At 42.4% G+C, this 17,584-nt stretch overlaps 1 protein-coding gene across 3 annotated transcripts in view; it reads right to left on the reverse strand.

Annotated features, from left to right (window-relative positions):
- col13a1 (collagen, type XIII, alpha 1) overlaps nt 1-17,584 on the reverse strand; it is a 200,598-nt gene that overhangs the window by 78,294 nt on the left and 104,720 nt on the right. For all 3 annotated transcript variants that reach the window (XM_049601203.1, XM_049601202.1, XM_049601204.1), the window contains exons 21-29: nt 16,674-16,727; nt 15,310-15,396; nt 15,156-15,182; nt 15,023-15,058; nt 14,843-14,899; nt 14,722-14,745; nt 14,575-14,628; nt 12,700-12,744; nt 12,341-12,475 (exon numbers count right to left, since the gene is read on the reverse strand). In XM_049601203.1, the coding sequence (XP_049457160.1) occupies nt 12,341-12,475; nt 12,700-12,744; nt 14,575-14,628; nt 14,722-14,745; nt 14,843-14,899; nt 15,023-15,058; nt 15,156-15,182; nt 15,310-15,396; nt 16,674-16,727 (519 nt within the window). The remainder of the gene's footprint in view (nt 1-12,340; nt 12,476-12,699; nt 12,745-14,574; nt 14,629-14,721; nt 14,746-14,842; nt 14,900-15,022; nt 15,059-15,155; nt 15,183-15,309; nt 15,397-16,673; nt 16,728-17,584) is intronic.

The raw sequence follows: 17,584 nt of genomic DNA on the forward strand, positions 1-17,584 counted from the left end.
TTATAATTGGAGTGCTGTCCTGTACCTTTTGTACACATTTTTTACATTTTTCTTTAGCACCCATTCATACTTCCGAGGGCTGAGCGTGTTTGTTTTGACTTCTGACTTTATTGACATCAAATTTTGTTACAGTCTTATAGGACTGAGTTACTCACTCCTACTCCTGAATGTTGTGTGTGCAAGACTGCACATATTGCAATGATGAAACAAGTGTGTAATTGCCCTTACTCCTTCAGACAAAATTAAACCAGCTGAGGTGACTTTACTCAGTTTTTTTTTTTTTAATGATATTTTTGGGCTTGATATATTTTAAGCCTTTAATTGATAGGACAGATGAGCATGGAGGGGGAGCGAAAGAGAGGGAGTGACATGCAGCAAAGGGCCACAGGCTGGAGTCGAACCCGGGCCGTTGCAGTAACAGCCTTGTACAGGGGGCGCCTGCTCTACCACTAAGCAACCGACGCCCTAGCCTTTTCCTTCTGTTGACCAAGACAGAGCTTGTACCAGGGATTGGCAATATTTTTATTTTATATTTTTGATTACAGGACTTTTACCATTACACAATGGTCCACTCTAATCATCCCCGGTTGTCTTTCACGATGTGTGTGATGTTATCGGGTTATTCTTGTCCTATTTTTATTATTATCACTAAAATTTCAGTCACTGTTCATATGCCAGAAGAAATATTATTGTAGTAATGTAAAAAGTGCCACCAGATGGCAGGTGCTACATTTGAAGTACCGCATGAAAACATGCAAATCACTGAATTCTCCACAAGTTCCTGCAAATGTTTCACCTGTCATGTCCAAGAAACGATGTTGGCCTCTAGTTTCCCGGCGTGGCGCAGGGTGTCGAACCCCGCGCAGAGCTAGTTTCGAGCAGCGCAACCCGAAGCGCGCTCAGTTTGGTAGTTTGGCAGACAGAGGTGCACTGAGATAAGATGCTAAAAGCTCACCAGCTGAAAACAGGTCTACTGTCAGTGCAGGCGGAGCGCAGCCAGTGTAGTGGCAGTTTGGCACACGTCACCAAAACCTCACAGGCAGGTTTCCAGAATGTCAGCCACATTAACAATGCAATCAATACCCACAGAAACCACTATTCAATGCAACTACCTGCAATCAGCACCTAAATGTATCTCTATATCGACTGTCCCATCACATCTGATGTCAGATTAAAGGGGACTGGCACCGTTTGGCACGTTTGGCATGCGTAATGGAAACCCAACCTGATTTGATTAACACAGCTGCAAACCAATAAGTTCACATCCCTCTCAGCCAACCACAAACAGCCACAGCATCAGATAGAGAATATATATTCAGCATCTGTCATCTTAGAAAAGTCAAAAGAAAAGAAACAGAGTGAGACTGCGAGAGAGAAAGAGAGAGCGTGTGTGCACGAGAGAAATGCAACATTGATTTACAATTGTGGTGACCTCCTCCCAGGCTACCTTTGCATCATCAGCCTGTGGAGGTCTGCTCGCAGTTCCGTATATTCGGACACTGTGAGCTTGGACCTCCCGCACCAAAACATCAGTTTCCTCCCGGGAGAAGTTTGGTCACCATGGCGAATTGAGTAAATTCTCATTACGCCTTTGTGCGGTGCATTTAAGGGCGAGGAGAGGGGCTCATTTGATTGGTGTGATGTGAATCGGCTGTGTAAAACCCACTCCACGCCTTCTCTCCTCCCTCTTTCCGACTTGCGCAGGTAGGAGGGATGGAGGTGGGAAAGAGGAGTAGCTGCGCCAGTGTGCACGGTGTACCAAACTTGCAAAATCCGCCTGGCCACACCCAGTCGGGTGCCTCGCCCGGGTGCGAAACTAGAGGCCATTAAGTTCATTTAATCAGTTTTGTCTCGTGTCTATGTTGTCTTGTTATTTCCTGTTTTATTTTGAAAGCTAACTCTCCTCTCATTTCAGGCAACTTGCTCCTTCCCCTGTGTATTTTCCCGCTGTCTGATTGTCTGCCTCACCCCTGATTGTTTCCACCTGTGCCCTTACCTTGTGTATATATAGTCTGCGTCTCCCTTTGTCCTGTGCCAGTCCATCTCGTCCTTTGTGTGAGAGAACCAGCGTCGTGTCCATGCCATTGTCAGGTCTTGTTGTTTTGACACTTTGTTCAAGTTTGATTTTCTGCCTCAGTAGAGTGTTTTCTGTTTGTTTTCTCTTAGTCTAGCTTTAGTCAGTGAGTTTTGTTTCTTAAGATATAGCGTTTATTTTCTAGATCATTTTTGTTCTTAGATTAAGTGTGGGTTTTCCTCTGTCAAGAGTGATTTTCATTTTGTGTTTTTATTTAATAAAGCTTTGATTCCCGAGTCATGCGTTTGGGTTCAGGTCCTTTGTTCGGTCGTGACGGAACAAACTGGCCAGCATGAACCAAGCCGACTCAGACCACCTGACGGCAGCCATTTGCTCCCAAGGCACCCGCCTTAATCAGCAGGAGGATCTGTTGTCCGCCCTGCAACGCGGAGTGAAACAGCTGGCAAACTGTCAAGAGGATTTCAAGTCTGCCATGATGGCCCAGGTGAATCTCCTGTTTACTCAGATTCATCAGATGCTCGCTCACCTAACCAAGAGTCCTCAGCCACGCCTTCTCTGGCGGCCACCGAAGCACCACCAGTTCCAGTTCCCCATGCCTGGCTCCACCCAAAAAATTCTCTGGTGAGTCTGGGGAATGCTGCTCGTTCGTTGTGAACTGTGAAATGCATTATGAACAATTGCCATTAGCCTTCCCCACAGAGAAATCCAAGGTGGCGTTCATGATCTCCCATCTCACTGGGAGAGCAAAGGCGTGGGCTATGGCAGAATGGTCCCGTGGTTCACCAATCTGTCAATCTCTGGATCAGTTCATAGAGACTTTGAGGAGGGTTTTCGACCCCACCACGTCAGGCAGAGAAACGGCATGAGAGGTGAGCAGCATCAGGCAAGGTATGGCACCCGCTTCCGCACCTTAGCCACAGATAGCGGATGGAATGCCACAGCACTGTATGATGCATTTATCAAAGGACTCTCTGATCCCATACAAGATTTTTTGGTTCCCCTCGATTTACCTGAGGATCTTGATGCTGTGATCGCGTTAGCTGTCAGAACTGACCATCGCTTGAAGGAGCAAAAAAAGGAGAAGTCACGATATACAGTTTTCCATGACCAGAGGTCGCCCTTCACCTGGTTGGAGGGATTTTCCTCGCCCATCATCGCCAGTCCTGCGGAGAGCAGCGTCCTCTGGCGGCTCGGAGGAACCCATGCCGCTGGGACGGGCCAAGTTGTATGTGGAAGAACGACGACGCTGCCTACAAGAAGGGAGGTGTTTCTACTGTGGGGAACAAGGAAATCTACTGGCAGCGTGCCCAGCAAAAGAGAAGGCCCACCAGGTGAAGGGGGGGACCCCTGGTGAGCCGCTTCTCCACCTCTGACAGTTCTTCTCGCTCTCTGACTAACATCCAGGTAATACATCATGCACCACTGTTTTGCTGGGAGTGTTAGTTGACTCTGGGGCAGATGAAAGTCTTATGGACTGGAGTTTTGCCCATAAGATGGATATTAAGACTGAACCTTTGCCTCAGCCCTTGAAAGCCAGTGCCTTAGATGGCAGCTTCATATTTAAAGTAACACACGTGACTGAACCTGTGGCAGTGTGCATTGAGGATCACCATGAACTAATGACTTTTCACCTGTTTCACTCAGCCCAACACCCTCTGATCCTAGGGTTTCCCTGGCTCAAGAAACATAACCCCCACATTGACTGGTGTTCAGGGAGGGTTATGAGGTGGGGAGGGCCCGGGGTGGGGTCAGGTGTTGACCCAAGCAAAGAGGTGGAAATTGGGGTTGTTGCTGCCCTTAACTGTGTTCCTGTCCCTCCCCACACAGACTTGAAAGTCGACCTGCCTGACCTGAACTCCATTCCCAGTTGCTACCATGATCTCCAGGAAGCTTTCATCGGCAGAGCGAAACTATGATGTCGGTAACCATGAGTTACTCGCTGTGAAATTATTGTTATTTATTTTGAAAGCTAACTCTCCTCTCATTTCAGTCAACTTGCCTTGCCCCTGACTGTTTCCACCTGTGCCCTTAACTTGTGTATATATAGTCTGTGTCTCCCTTTGTCCTGTGCCAGTTCATCTTGTCCTTTGTGTGAGAAGACCAGCGTCGTGTCCATGCCATTTGCCATTGCCATTGTCAGGTCTTGTTTTGATACTTTGTTCAAGTTTGATTTTCTCTTTGTTTTTCCTAGTAGTAGTACAGCCTCAGTAGAGTTTTTGTTTGTTTTCTCTTAGCCTAGCTTTAGTCAGTGGGTTTTATTTCTTAAGATATAGCGTTTATTTTCTAGATCATTTTTGTTCTTGATTAAAGGGCCGTCCACACCAAGAAAGATAACTGTAACGTTAACTATAATGATAAGAATGGCAGCATCCACACCAATGAACGATATCGTTGTGTTGCTAGGTTACGCCAAACACACACTGCTCGTTGCGGTCGGCAGGGGAGCAGAGTGGTGGATAAAATGGATATTGATTCAATTCAATTCAATTCAATTTTATTTATAAAGCCCAATATCACAAATCACAATTTGCCTCACAGGGCTTTACAGCATACGACATCCCTCTGTCCTTATGACCCTCACAGCGGATAAGGAAAAACTCACCAAAAAAACCCCTTTAACGGGGGAAAAAACAGTAGAAACCTCAGGAAGAGCAACTGAGGAGGGATCCCTCTTCCAGGACGGACAGACGTGCAATAGATGTCGTACAGAACAGATCAGCATAACAAATTAACAGTAATCCACATGACACAATGAGACAGAGAAAGAGAGAGAGAGAGAGAGAGAGAGAGAGAGAGATGCAGGTAATGACAGTAACTTAAAACAACATTATTGAAAGTAATAATATTATAGTTATAGTTCTGGCTACTGCGGTACAATATGTTGAAAGTATGTATTAATATCTGGCAGTATACAAGTGTGACAATAGTCATATGTGTATAATAACAGTAGAAGTATGACTAATGACTAATGATGGCAGCAGCAGCAGGAGGCATCTGGCAGGACCACGGCAGCAGCACAACCACACACGTCACGCTGTCCAGGCACCGCTGCGATATGAGTTAATCTGAGAGACAGTGGAGCACAAAGGCTCCGGAGAAGAAGCCGAGTTAGTGACATCCAGAATGGCCGAGTTAGCAAGATGCAGTAATAGAATACGAGAGAGAGAGAGAGAGAAGGAGAGAAGGTGCCCGGTGTATTATAGGGGGGTCCTCCGGCAGACTAGGCCTAAGTCAGCCTAACTAGGGGCTGGTACAGGGCAAGCCTGCGCCAGCCCTAACTATAAGCTTTGTCAAAGAGGAAAGTCTTATGTCTAGTCTTAAATGTGAAGACGGTGTCTGCCTCCCGGACCGTAACAGGAAGATGATTCCACAGGAGAGGAGCCTGATAGCTGAAGGCTCTGGCTCCTGATCTACTTTTGGAGACTTTAGGGACCACGAGTAACCCTGCGTTCTCAGAGTGCAGAGTTCTGGTGGGATAATAAGGCACTATGAGCTCTCTAAGATATGACTGAGCTTGACCATTTAGAGCTTTATAAGTTAACAGTAGGATTTTAAATTCAATTCTGGATTTTACAGGGAGCCAGTGCAGAGAAGCTAAAACAGGAGAAATATGATCTCGTTTCTTAGTTCCTGTTAGTACACGTGCTGCTGCATTCTGAATTAGCTGGAGAGTTTTTAAGGACTTACTAGAGCTACCTGATAATAGAGTTACAGTAATCCGGCCTTGAGGTAACAAAAGCGTGGACCAATTTTTCTGCATCTTTTCGGGTCAGGATAGGCCTAATTTTCGCAATATTACGCAGATGAAAAAATGCAGTCCGTGAGGTTTGTTTTAAATGAGAATTAAAAGACAAATCTTGATCAAATATTACTCCGAGGTTTCTTACGGTAGGGCTAGAGGCCAGACCAATGTCATCTAGAGAAACTATGTCATCAGATAAAGAGTCTCTGAGTTGTTTGGGGCCAAGAACAATAACTTCAGTGTTGTCTGAATTTAACATCAGGAAATTGGAGCTCATCCAGGTTTTTCTGTCTTTAAGGCAGTTATGGAGTTTAGTTAATTGATTACTTTCTTCTGGCTTCATCGATAAATACAACTGTGTATCATCCGCATAACAATGGAAATTTATAGAGTGATTTCTAATGACGTTACCTAGAGGAAGCATATATAGAGTAAATAGGATTGGTCCGAGCACAGAACCTTGCGGAACTCCAAAACAAACTTTGGTACGTAAGGACGATTCATTATGAACATGAACAAACTGAAAACGATCAGATAAATAAGATTTAAACCAGCTCAGTGCAGAACCTTTTAGGCCAATTAAGTGATCCAGTCTCTACAGTAGAATTTGATGGTCAATTGTGTCAAACGCCGCACTAAGATCTAATAAAACAAGTACAGAGACAAGTCCTTTGTCTGAAGCAATCAGAAGGTCATTTGTAATTTTAACTAGTGCTGTCTCAGTGCTATGATGCACTCTAAATCCTGACTGAAATTCCTCAAATAGATTATTATCATGGAGAAAATCACACAGCTGGTCTGCGACTACTTTCTCAAGGATCTTTGACATAAAGGGAAGATTAGATATTGGTCTATAGTTGGCTGACACCTCTGGATCCAGGGTGGGCTTTTTTAGTAGAGGTTTAATTACAGCTACCTTAAAAGACTGTGGTACATAGCCTGTTAATAAGGATATATTGATCATATCTAATATATGAGTGTTAACTAAAGGAAAGACCTCCTTAAGTAGCCTAGTTGGGATGGGGTCTAAGAGACACGTTGATGATTTAGATGAAGAAATCAATGCGGTCAATTCTTGAAGAGAAATTGGGGAGAAGCAATCTAAATATATATTAGGTTTTACAGCTGTGTTTGAGGTTAGATAGGTACTATCTGAGGACAGGAGGTCATTAATTTTGCTTCTAATAGTTAGAATTTTGTCATTAAAAAAGCTCATAAAATCATTACTGCTAAGGGCTAAAGGAATACAAGGCTCAATAGAGCTCTGACTCTCAGTCAGCCTGGCTACAGTGCTGAAAAGAAACCTGGGATTGTTCTTATTGTCTTCTATTAATGCTGAGTAATAGTTTGCTCTGGCATTGCAGAGACCCCTCTTATAAGTTTTGAGACTGTCTGTCCAGATCAAACGAGATTCTTCCAGTTTGGTTAATCGCCAATTCCTTTCAAATTTTCGCGATATTTGTTTTAACTTACGGGTTTGAGAGTTATACCAAGGAGCGAATTTTCTTTACTTTTTTAACTTCTTTTTAAGAGGAGCTACAGAGTCAAGTGTTGTTTGCAGCGAGCCTACAGCGCTATCGACAAAATGATCAAAGTCGGTACAGGAAACCTCTGTTACTGAGGGACTTGATATTGAATTTAATGACGGAGTAATCTTTTCCTTAAATTTTGCGACAGCACTATCTGATAAACATCTAGTATAGTAACTGTTGCTGAGTGGCGTGTAATCGAGTAAAAAGCAATCAAAAGTAATCAGATAATGATCCGATAGCGAGGGATTCTGTGGAAAGACTTTTAGATTATCAATTTCAATTCCATACGTCAGAACTAGATCGAGGGTATGGTTAAAACAGTGAGTGGGTTCATGTACACCCTGACTGAAGCCAATGGAGTCTAATAATGAGATAAACGCGGTAGCCAGGAGACATTATCAACGTCGACATGAATGTTAAAATCGCCTACAATAATAACTTTATCTGATTTAAGAACTAAACTGGATAAAAACTCTGAGAATTCAGATACAAATTCAGAATACGGGCCAGGAGCACGGTACACTATAACAAATAAAAGTGGCTGCGAGGTTTTCCAGGTCGGATGTAAAAGACTAAGAACAAGGCTTTCAAATGAATTATAATCTAGTTTAGGTTTAGGGCTGATTAACAGACTAGAGTTAAAAATGGCTGCAACTCCCCCTCCTCGGCCGCTGCCTCGAGGAATGTGGGTATTATTATGACTGGGAGGAGTGGACTCATTTAAACTAACATATTCATCTGGACACAGCCAGGTTTCAGTGAGACTGAGTAAATCAATATGATTATCTGATATTAATTCATTTACTAACACTGCTTTAGACGATAGAGACCTGATATTTAACAGTCCACATTTAATTCTCCTGTTTTGTCTTTCTGTCACAGAAGAGGTTTTAATTTTTATGAGGTTGTTATGCACAACTCCTCTTTGTTTAATTTTAGATTTAAATAATTTAGGTGGTCGGGGGACAGACACCGTTTGTATAAAACTATGAAAACTATGGCTGGGTAACTGAACTAGAAGCTCAGAGAGGCATATAGGACTGCGACTCTGAGTCCTGGTCTCAACTCTGGGTTGTCAGGGATTTAAATTACTAATAAAGTTTGCCAGGTTGCTAGAAATGAGAGCAGCTCCATCCAAAGTGGGATGAATGCCGTCTCTCCTAATAAGACCAGGTTTTCCCCAGAAAGTTTGCCAATTATTAACGAAACCCACATCGTTTGCTGGACACCACCTGGACAGCCAACGATTAAATGATGACATGCGGCTAAACATGTCGTCACTGGTCAGATTTGGGAGGGGTCCAGAGAAAACTACGGAGTCCGACATCGTTTTTGCATATTCACACACCGAGGCAATATTAATTTTAGTGACCTCCGATTGGCGTAACCGGGTGTCATTGACGCCGACGTGAATAACAATCTTACTGAATCTACGTTTAGCTTTAGCCAGCAGTTTTAAATTAGATTGAATGTCGCCCGCTCTGGCCCCAGGGATACATTTGACTATGGTCGCTGGTGTTGCTAACTTCACGTTTCTCAGAATAGAGCTGCCAATAACCAGAGTTTTATCCTCAGCAGGTGTGTCGCTGAGTGGGGAAAAGTGGTTGGAAACGTGAACATATTGATGACCTGTTATTGCTGTATGTTGCGAGAAAGAAAAAGAAAACCAATTTACCGCTTGCTCCACCTGTCTGTCTGTAAGCTCCATCTAGGGCTGCACGGTATATGCGGTAGATGGTAGAAATGATATAAATTTGGCCCATGGTAGAGATTTGCGCTCTACCGTCCTATCGTCGATGACGTCATCACACCTGGCTCAGTGTGAAAATGGCTGCGAGCACAGCGACAGCGGAGCAAGAGGAGCTGGTTCACGTCCGTGATTTAGCGTAGCACGTGCAACATGTGTTGCTGGAGAACTTGTGAGTGAGTGAGTTAATGTCTTATGAACAGCCCCGGACTTCTCAGACTCTTTTAGCGACTTACCGCTCAGAGGAAACTCATTCAGTGTCTCCTCTGGCAGCAGCACAGCGTCTCTCCCTCTCCTCTCTCGCCGTGCGCACATGGGAGTTGGTTTTCGGCAAGAAAGTTTGTCATAAACCTTTGGTAATGTAAACCTATGTGATGCTAGGGGCTCCACAAAAAACTCCATATGTAAATGTGTGATAGTTGTGGTATCATAGCAGCCTGTCACAGGTTATAGCATGATGATTAGAGGAGAAATGGCAGAGCATAAAGGTCCAGGTGGAAAAAACACAACTCAGTCATTTAGGATTTTGCTAAAAGAAGGAAATTACCTTTTGGTATAGATCCCAGGGGACATTTTGCACCATAGAGTACTGGGTTTTAATTTTGAGTTTTGAGATCTGCATTCTGCACAATAAAAGCTCTAAAAATACATTATATCTTTGCTTTTGGTGTTGTTGTTGTTTTTTTTATCAATTTAGCTTTGCTAAGGGACTACAAAACCCATTCAGAAACACTTCTATTATAACTTTTACACTTAAATTTATACCGCGATATATACCGTTACCGTGAAGGGATTCGATTTATACCGTGATATGAATTTTAGGTCATACCGCCCAGCCCTAGCTCCATCTGTCATGAGACAAACATGAATGAAGACGTGCAGTTTATTGTGTTTCACCAGCGAGGAGCTGCCATTACGAGCGACAATTACGCACGGCTGTGCGCTGTTTATAACTCACTGTGTGAACCTATGTTGCATAATAAAGATTTGCCCCGCTCAGTAACTTCATCCTGGCACCGGGCTTGCCTTAACCTCAATCACTGCGTGATTAGTATATAAACGTAGAAAAATAAATAAAATTGCGGGCGGTAATGGTCAGAAATTGAGTGGGAGTGGGCAGGAGCGGGTTGAAGAAAACAGTCCCATGCAGAGCTCTAGCGCACAGGTTGCATTTTATGAATGGAGGGGAAAAGAGGAGACGTATTCCCCTGCAAAATGTATTTTATTGCAGTTATTTACCCAGTATTTGCGAAACAAAATCACTGAAGTTACAAAACTATATTGTTACGGATATTTGCACATTTTTAAATGGGTATATAAAAAATCCTGGAGCTTTCTTAGTGGTACGTGACGTGATGAACGTCTCAACCTGTCATTTCGGATGGATTTTGATTGGCTGTCAGTGTTTCTATCGTTCATCAAATCGCTCTGAAAGTGATCCAAACGATATCGCCCACCACTATCGTTGTCGTTATAGTTGTAGTGTGGACGCTGCTGAACACTTGAGTTTAGAACGATTTTTAAAACTGTATATTTATAGTTATATTTATAGTTATAGTTCTTGGTGTGGACGGCCCTTAAGTGTAGGTTTTCCTCTGTCAAGAGTGATTTTCATTTTGTGTTTTTATTTAATAAAACTTTTTGAACTTTGATTCCCGAGTCGTGCATTTGGGTTCAGGTCCTTTGTTCGGTCGTGACATCACCATAAAAAGCATTTTTAGAAAATCGAGGGATTCTCTCAGCCGAAGTTATAAGGGGCTTTTAATTTTGTACAGATAGTGTTGAGTTTGAAATGACGGCGCGATGCATCAACTTTATCAAGGCAAAAGGAGCGGGGAAAAAAGCAAAAATATAAAAATACAGTGGGAATAATAAATAACTGTCCATTTATAATGTAGTCTGTTTCCAATTAAGCTGGTACCCTCTGCAGTTTTGGTAAGTAAAAGCCCTGCTGCTATTTTTAATTTTATTACCTTATATCTTTCTCCACTATACAGAAATAACACTGTTTGCAAGCTTGATGCTAAAGGCAGTACTCACTGAGTTGCTGAAGTGCCTCTGCTGTTTCACCCCATCATTTTTCCCTCTTTACTCTGTTGTGGTAATGTCCCTAGAGGAAATGTCAAAAAGCCTGGGGTTTTGTTGCCGTACAGTTGTCTACGGCAGCAGACTGCTCTGTGTCTCTATTGGTCAAAATGATGACTATGATGGGAGCAGTCGTGAACGACAAAAAGAAAATCAAACATGCCAGACTTTCTGTTGGAACGTAGAGAGGTGTCTCAGACGTGATGACAGTTGTCATCTACTCTGACACACTGCACAAGATGGAACGATGGATAATTGTCTATGATACTCATTGAGCCTTCCTTGGTTGTGGATGTCACCTGTAGCCCTACGCTGGCTAAAAAACCCAAACTGGATTTTAATCATGGGCAGCTGCAGCCACAAAGAAGTAATGAAGCTTGTGGCTTAATAACTGTTTGATGAAATGTTGCTTCACGACTGTGAGTCTCCATCTTTCTGGCATAGCCTTGTTAAAATACTGGACACAGGCAACTGAAGACCCCCAGGTAAAAACACAAAAACAAACAAACAAAAAAACATTTGCAAGTGATCTAGCTTTAGCTACACTCAATGGCGATTACCCTGACATTCATACAGAGGCACACACCTGAATTTTGGGGAGATATGCACTTAACAATTTTATGGGGTGTATAAGGAAAAGTAATGTAATGAGTAGTGTAGCGAATTACTGTTGGCAGGGAGTAATAAGTAAAGTAATATTATTACTTCTGAAAAGAGTGAGTAACGAGTAATGCATAATATATTACATTTTTAGAGTACCCAACACTGCAACTTAGTGACAGTCCTTTTAACAACCCAATACCCATTTTCTCAGCTGTACGTAAATGCTATAGTCAGGTATGCAATGCTGCTCATCATACAACAAAAACATGAAGATATATACGATACAGAAGAAGAGTATTTACTATAGGATCTTAAAGTAACACCAGGCTACAAATAGTACAGCCGTTTATACAGGGGCACTTTTGGGATCCATGCCACAATGAATTAAAAGTTAAACACAGAGTCATTCCTGGGGTCCCTTCCAAGATAGAGAGCTTTTAATTAGATAATAAGAGGGCAGATGGAGAAAAAAAAAAAAAAAACGAAAAACATGGCCTTTCCTCTGGATAATGACAGATGTGGGATGTGGACTTTGGTCAGGGAACCCCAGGCAATGATGTGATGTGGTGTGGTGTGTGGTTAACACAGTCACTCACAGGTGATCCAGATGGACCCATGTCTCCCTTGTCTCCTTTGGGTCCTGGGAAACCCATAACACCACCCTCCCCTCTGGGACCTTCAGGACCAGCTGGGCCTGGAGGACCAGGCTCTCCAGGCTTTCCCCGGGGTCCCTGAAAACACAAAAGGTCAATTTTACTCCACTTAATTGTACCTGAAGGAAGCCATGTTAAGACAGACATATTATAAATGAAATCTAAAATGGGAGCTTTAATCATAATTTCTACATATTTATTGCAATTAATAGACATCTATCACAACAATAGAACAATTCAACATCCAACAATTCAACTGTCTGGCTTGTAATATAGTGTCCTGATTAGTAAGTAATTATTACCTTCTCTCCATCCAATCCTGGAGGACCAGGTAGACCAACTTCACCCTGAGGTCAAATCAAGACTGTATTACCGACTGGGCAAAGCAGAAAACTGTCCCAGGGCCAGTAAGCCTAGGGGGTCTGAGATTTACTATGTCAGTTGGTTTCTGGTAACTGGATCAGTTGCAAATTTGGTAGTAGGCATTCAGAACAAATTTAGCCCTACATTGGAACTATGCAAAGGGCTGCACTGGTAGAAATGTTGCCTTGGGTACCAATGAGACATGAAAAGTCCACTTTGAGTAACAAAACCATTCATTTAAAGGCTTCTAGGATACCAAAAACACTGCAAAAACGCTGCATATTTGCACTTTTCAAACATATCATATCAGCGCTTCCATAGTGAGGTAGTATATCAGCTGATTCTTTCATCGGTAGGTGGAGGAGACGGTGGATGGTGTGTAGGCAAGATGGCTGCCAAGTTCCAGACCACTGCTGCTGATATTGCTGCATTTCTGCAGGGATAGTAGCATGACATGGCTTTTTTTTTTTTTACAGAGACACTGTTGTGTTTCCAGCTGGGATTGTGCCCCCAAAACTGGGGATTTTAAGCCAAAACATGATCTTTTCCTAACCAAGTTGTTTTTTTATGCCTAAACCTATCCACACTTTAAGCACAGTGTTCATGAAATTCAGTTTCAATAAATTTGCCATATATAATAATGTGCAAATGTAATATATCCATGGTTTGCAGAAATGCCAACATTTTTTCCTGGCAAATGAGTTGAGAAATATAGCATTGACAAAGTCTACCAGTCTACCAGGAATGATGGTTTCCCATGTATTCAATGGGCCAACACGGTGCCTTGCTTGCTGGATGACGTTACATAGTGTTGCAGTAGAAGCTGAGTCAGGTTTAACTTATTTGCAAGACAACACTGTGATTTCTTTTGGAGCATCATGCATCGGCACCTCGCCTGACTGACCTCATTCAAATGAATACAGATGTGCTGCTATTTTATTCTGTCCAGCTGTCTACACAGGCAGTGTAACGGCGCATTTTCTTTAATTTTATGTGTATAACTATAGTGACTGTGTTGTGTTCTGAGCTCTGCTAAAATGTGAGTGACCTATAACTCAATACAGTGTCTAACTGTATCCTATGTAGACGCACACCAAGCACTGAGGTTGCTGCTGCTGCTGCTCTGCTAACATGCTCCCATGCTACCCCTCCTGTGTAGTCACTGTGTTAGAGAATTTGCACCATTTACTTATTACCTAATTCTTTGGCTATGTCTTGAGAAGGGGCCTGGAGCTGAGACCTAGTTTTAACATATCTATTATTTTAGTTTTTATACTTATGTGGTGCATAATACAAAATACATTTTCTTTATAACAACAACAAAAAAAGGGTGGCACGGTGGTGTGGTGGTTAGCACTCTCGCCTCACAGCAAGAGGGTTGCCGGTTCGATCCCGGGCGTGGGAGCCCTTCTGTGCGGAGTTTGCATGGTGTCCCCGTGTCAGCATGGGTTCTCTCCGGGCACTCCGGCTTCCTCCCACAGTCCAAAGACATGCAGATTGGGAACTAGGTTAATTGGTAACTCTAAATTGTCCGTAGGTGTGAATGTGAGCGTGAATGGTTGTTTGTCTCTATGTGTCAGCCCTGCGATAGTCTGGCGACCTGTCCAGGGTGTACCCTGGCTCTCGCCCGATGTCAGCTGGGATAGGCTCCAGCCCCCCCGCGACCCTCAAGAGGATGAAGCGGTTAAAAGATGAATGAATGAATGAACAACAACAAAAAAAAGACATTAAAACACGGGGCCCCCATAACAGGTAAATCTGGCTATGGGACACACAACATCATAAGTCAATTGTTGTTCTAAAATGTGTCTTACCTTGGCACCAGGGAGTCCAGGGGGCCCAGAAGGTCCAGGTAATCCAGGGGGGCCCTGGGAGGGGAAAAAAAAATCAAGTCATTTAATAAAAATTTTTCTACTAGACTGTGTTTGCATATGCCTTGATAAACCCCAGTAAGTACTTACCATCAGGGGTAAGTTGCGAATATCCTGTGGAGGATTATTACATATTATAATATTCTTTTTTTTTTCATTCTATAGTTTTTATGCATGTTAAGAAAACAGTGAAACTTTATATGTTACATACATTTTCATTGTTGTGAATTTCAGCCTTTCCTGGCTCCCCAGGTGGACCCGGAGGACCCTACAAGGTGAAAATGACTATTTGTAAACACTATCATAACCACAAAGATTTAAAATTAATATTCTGTGTGCTATGTATCAATATTTGCAACATGTTATCGTAAGTCTGCCAGTCACAACTTACTCTTGGTCCAGCTGGGCCTTCAGGACCTACTTCCCCCTAGAGGTTACATGAAGGTATAACACTAAGATTCTCCAGAAACATTCACAACTTGTGTTTGGTATAGTATTCTTTCCATAATGCTTTCTCATCTTACCTTGTCTCCTTTGTCACCTATGTCACCCTGTAAGAGGAATCCCGTACAGTGAGTTCCATGAGCACTAGCTTTTGTTGAAGTATTACCTTCCTACCTTAATCTATAATTGAGAATTTGCAGGTATCTATCCACTAATCAGACCATTTCCCTTTACCTTGGGTCCCATTAGGCCTGGCAGTCCTGGTGAACCTGGTTCTCCTTTAATTCCCTGAGCTGCAATGCTTGGCTCTCCCTTCTCACCCTGCCGTACATACAGAACAGAGTCTTAGCTGAATGGAAAATAGTGTTTGACTGATAAATACAGATATTTCATGTCCAATACAATGATGTTAATGGACTAACAGTGGTTAATGGTTAACTGCATACTATTGTTTTTGTGTCGGTATAGGAGCCAAATATGTTATTGGGAGGTTTGCTTTTAACTGTGTAATTCACTGTGTTGGCATTGGGGGGCACTATACTATCACCTGGTGAGTTCAGGTATTTTAGGATGTGACCTCACTATAATCATCAGGTGTTTGACCCGGAAGGGCAAAAGATTTTTGACCGCTGTGGCGCTAACTGCCGGTGTTTTCTTTGTTTGATCAGTTGTCAAAAAATCTGAATAAATGTTCGTTATAATGTATCAGAAGACCAGCGTCCGGGCTCCTTTACTGAGCATCAAAAACGGTAACGTGAGAAACCAGTAAGTTAGCAAGGCGCGTCAACCAGGTTACTCTGGGTCAAGCATCTCAGTAGCTTGAAGTTTAAGACTAAGCTCCTATAGTCTGTATCACTTTTGTCTAAATTTCCAAAGTGCGACAAATAGCCTCATGGGACACCAAAAATGAGATCCCCAGATAAAACTTACATGATAAGACTGTGAGATGTAGTTGAAAGCTCTATGAAAATGCAAGATAGTAAGCTAGTACGTGGCTTTGAATTAAGATTATTCTAGCAATTCTGTACATTCCCACAGATCACAACACATCCAAGACAATCCATTCTTCTTGGATTCAGACAGAATCAAAGAATGCATGTATGAGTGGTCTAAGAAATGACTGACACAGGCTATGATAAGGTTTGCTAGCCCAATTCTGAAGGAACCCAATCACCAGAAAATGTGTTGGCATTGTATATTTCTGCAAACTACGGATACATTTTCCTATTTATGTAGTGGTATATGTCTAAATTTTACATGTGAACAATGCTGTGGTTAATGTGTGGTTGTGTTGAGGCACAAAGACAAATTAGACAAAGACAAAGATCATGTTTGACTTTAAAATGCATGGTTTTGGTCTTGCCATCTAGGTTATTTGAATCATTCATTTAGGCTGGCTAACTATACCAAAGGCCAATGCACTCTAACCAATGGCAAGTGAAGCACAGCTAACAGCACACAAAGGTGAAAAAAAAAAAAAAAAGCACTTTGAGTTTTAATTGGCAATCACAAAACACTAATGTGATGAATATCTGACTTTACAGACAACCAGTTATCTAAGCCAGACAGTCAGGGTGCTCATTCTATTCCAGACCTACCCTGTAGCCCCTCTTTCCAGGGATGCCAGGGGTACCAGGGATGCCAGCCTGGCCCTTTGCAGTGGAAGAAAGACAGTTATAACCTGCTGATTTAATTGGGTATATTATAACTGACACACACACTACTAAATAATGACTTAACCATTAACTCAGGAGTGCCTGGGAAACCCTGGCTTTCCCTATGATGGCCAAGACAATATAAAGGTAAAATATGGTGGAATAAGAGGGAAAGCAAAACTGTTCATGTGCAGTTTTTTTCAATATATTGAAAAATACATGCAGACACATCTAGAAAGCACTTATTCATACAACTACACAAACAGATCGCTGAATGGGCAAACTGGGCACAGGGCCAAGAACCCAGAGGGACCTTTGTCCAAGACTCTGTATGAAGTGAAAATATTCCTTGGAAGAAAGTCAATCAAATGGCTAAAGGACATGCAAAACAGCCACAATAAGATGCAACTGCACTACAAAGAGACATACAATACACATGACATGTCTGGGTCATGAAAGTCATGACAGTGAAGTAAAAAAATTTGAGTGATGAGCATCTAACAAGTGCCAGCCACTTTTCAGATTCATGAATAGAATGGGTAAAGATGATGAACAGTCACAGCTGTGTCCACACAGTAGCATAAGGAATTTTTAGATTGCTTTATTAACTAAACTTGATCGATAAAGCCAGAAGAAGAAACGGATCAATTAACTAAACTTCAAAAATGCCTTAAAGACATAAAATCCTGGATGAGCTCGGAGAGCAGAGGTAGAGGGAGGAGTGGCTCATGACACACTTTGTTTTGGTCTACAGGCAGTGCACAACAGCAAACCTAGCGGTGATTTAAAACAAACATCACGAACTTCGTTTTTTCATCTGCGTAACAATGCAAAAATTAGGTCTATCCTGACCC

This window comes from Epinephelus fuscoguttatus, linkage group LG16 (assembly GCF_011397635.1).
Source record: "Epinephelus fuscoguttatus linkage group LG16, E.fuscoguttatus.final_Chr_v1".
NCBI classification, from domain to species: Eukaryota; Metazoa; Chordata; class Actinopteri; order Perciformes; family Serranidae; genus Epinephelus; species Epinephelus fuscoguttatus.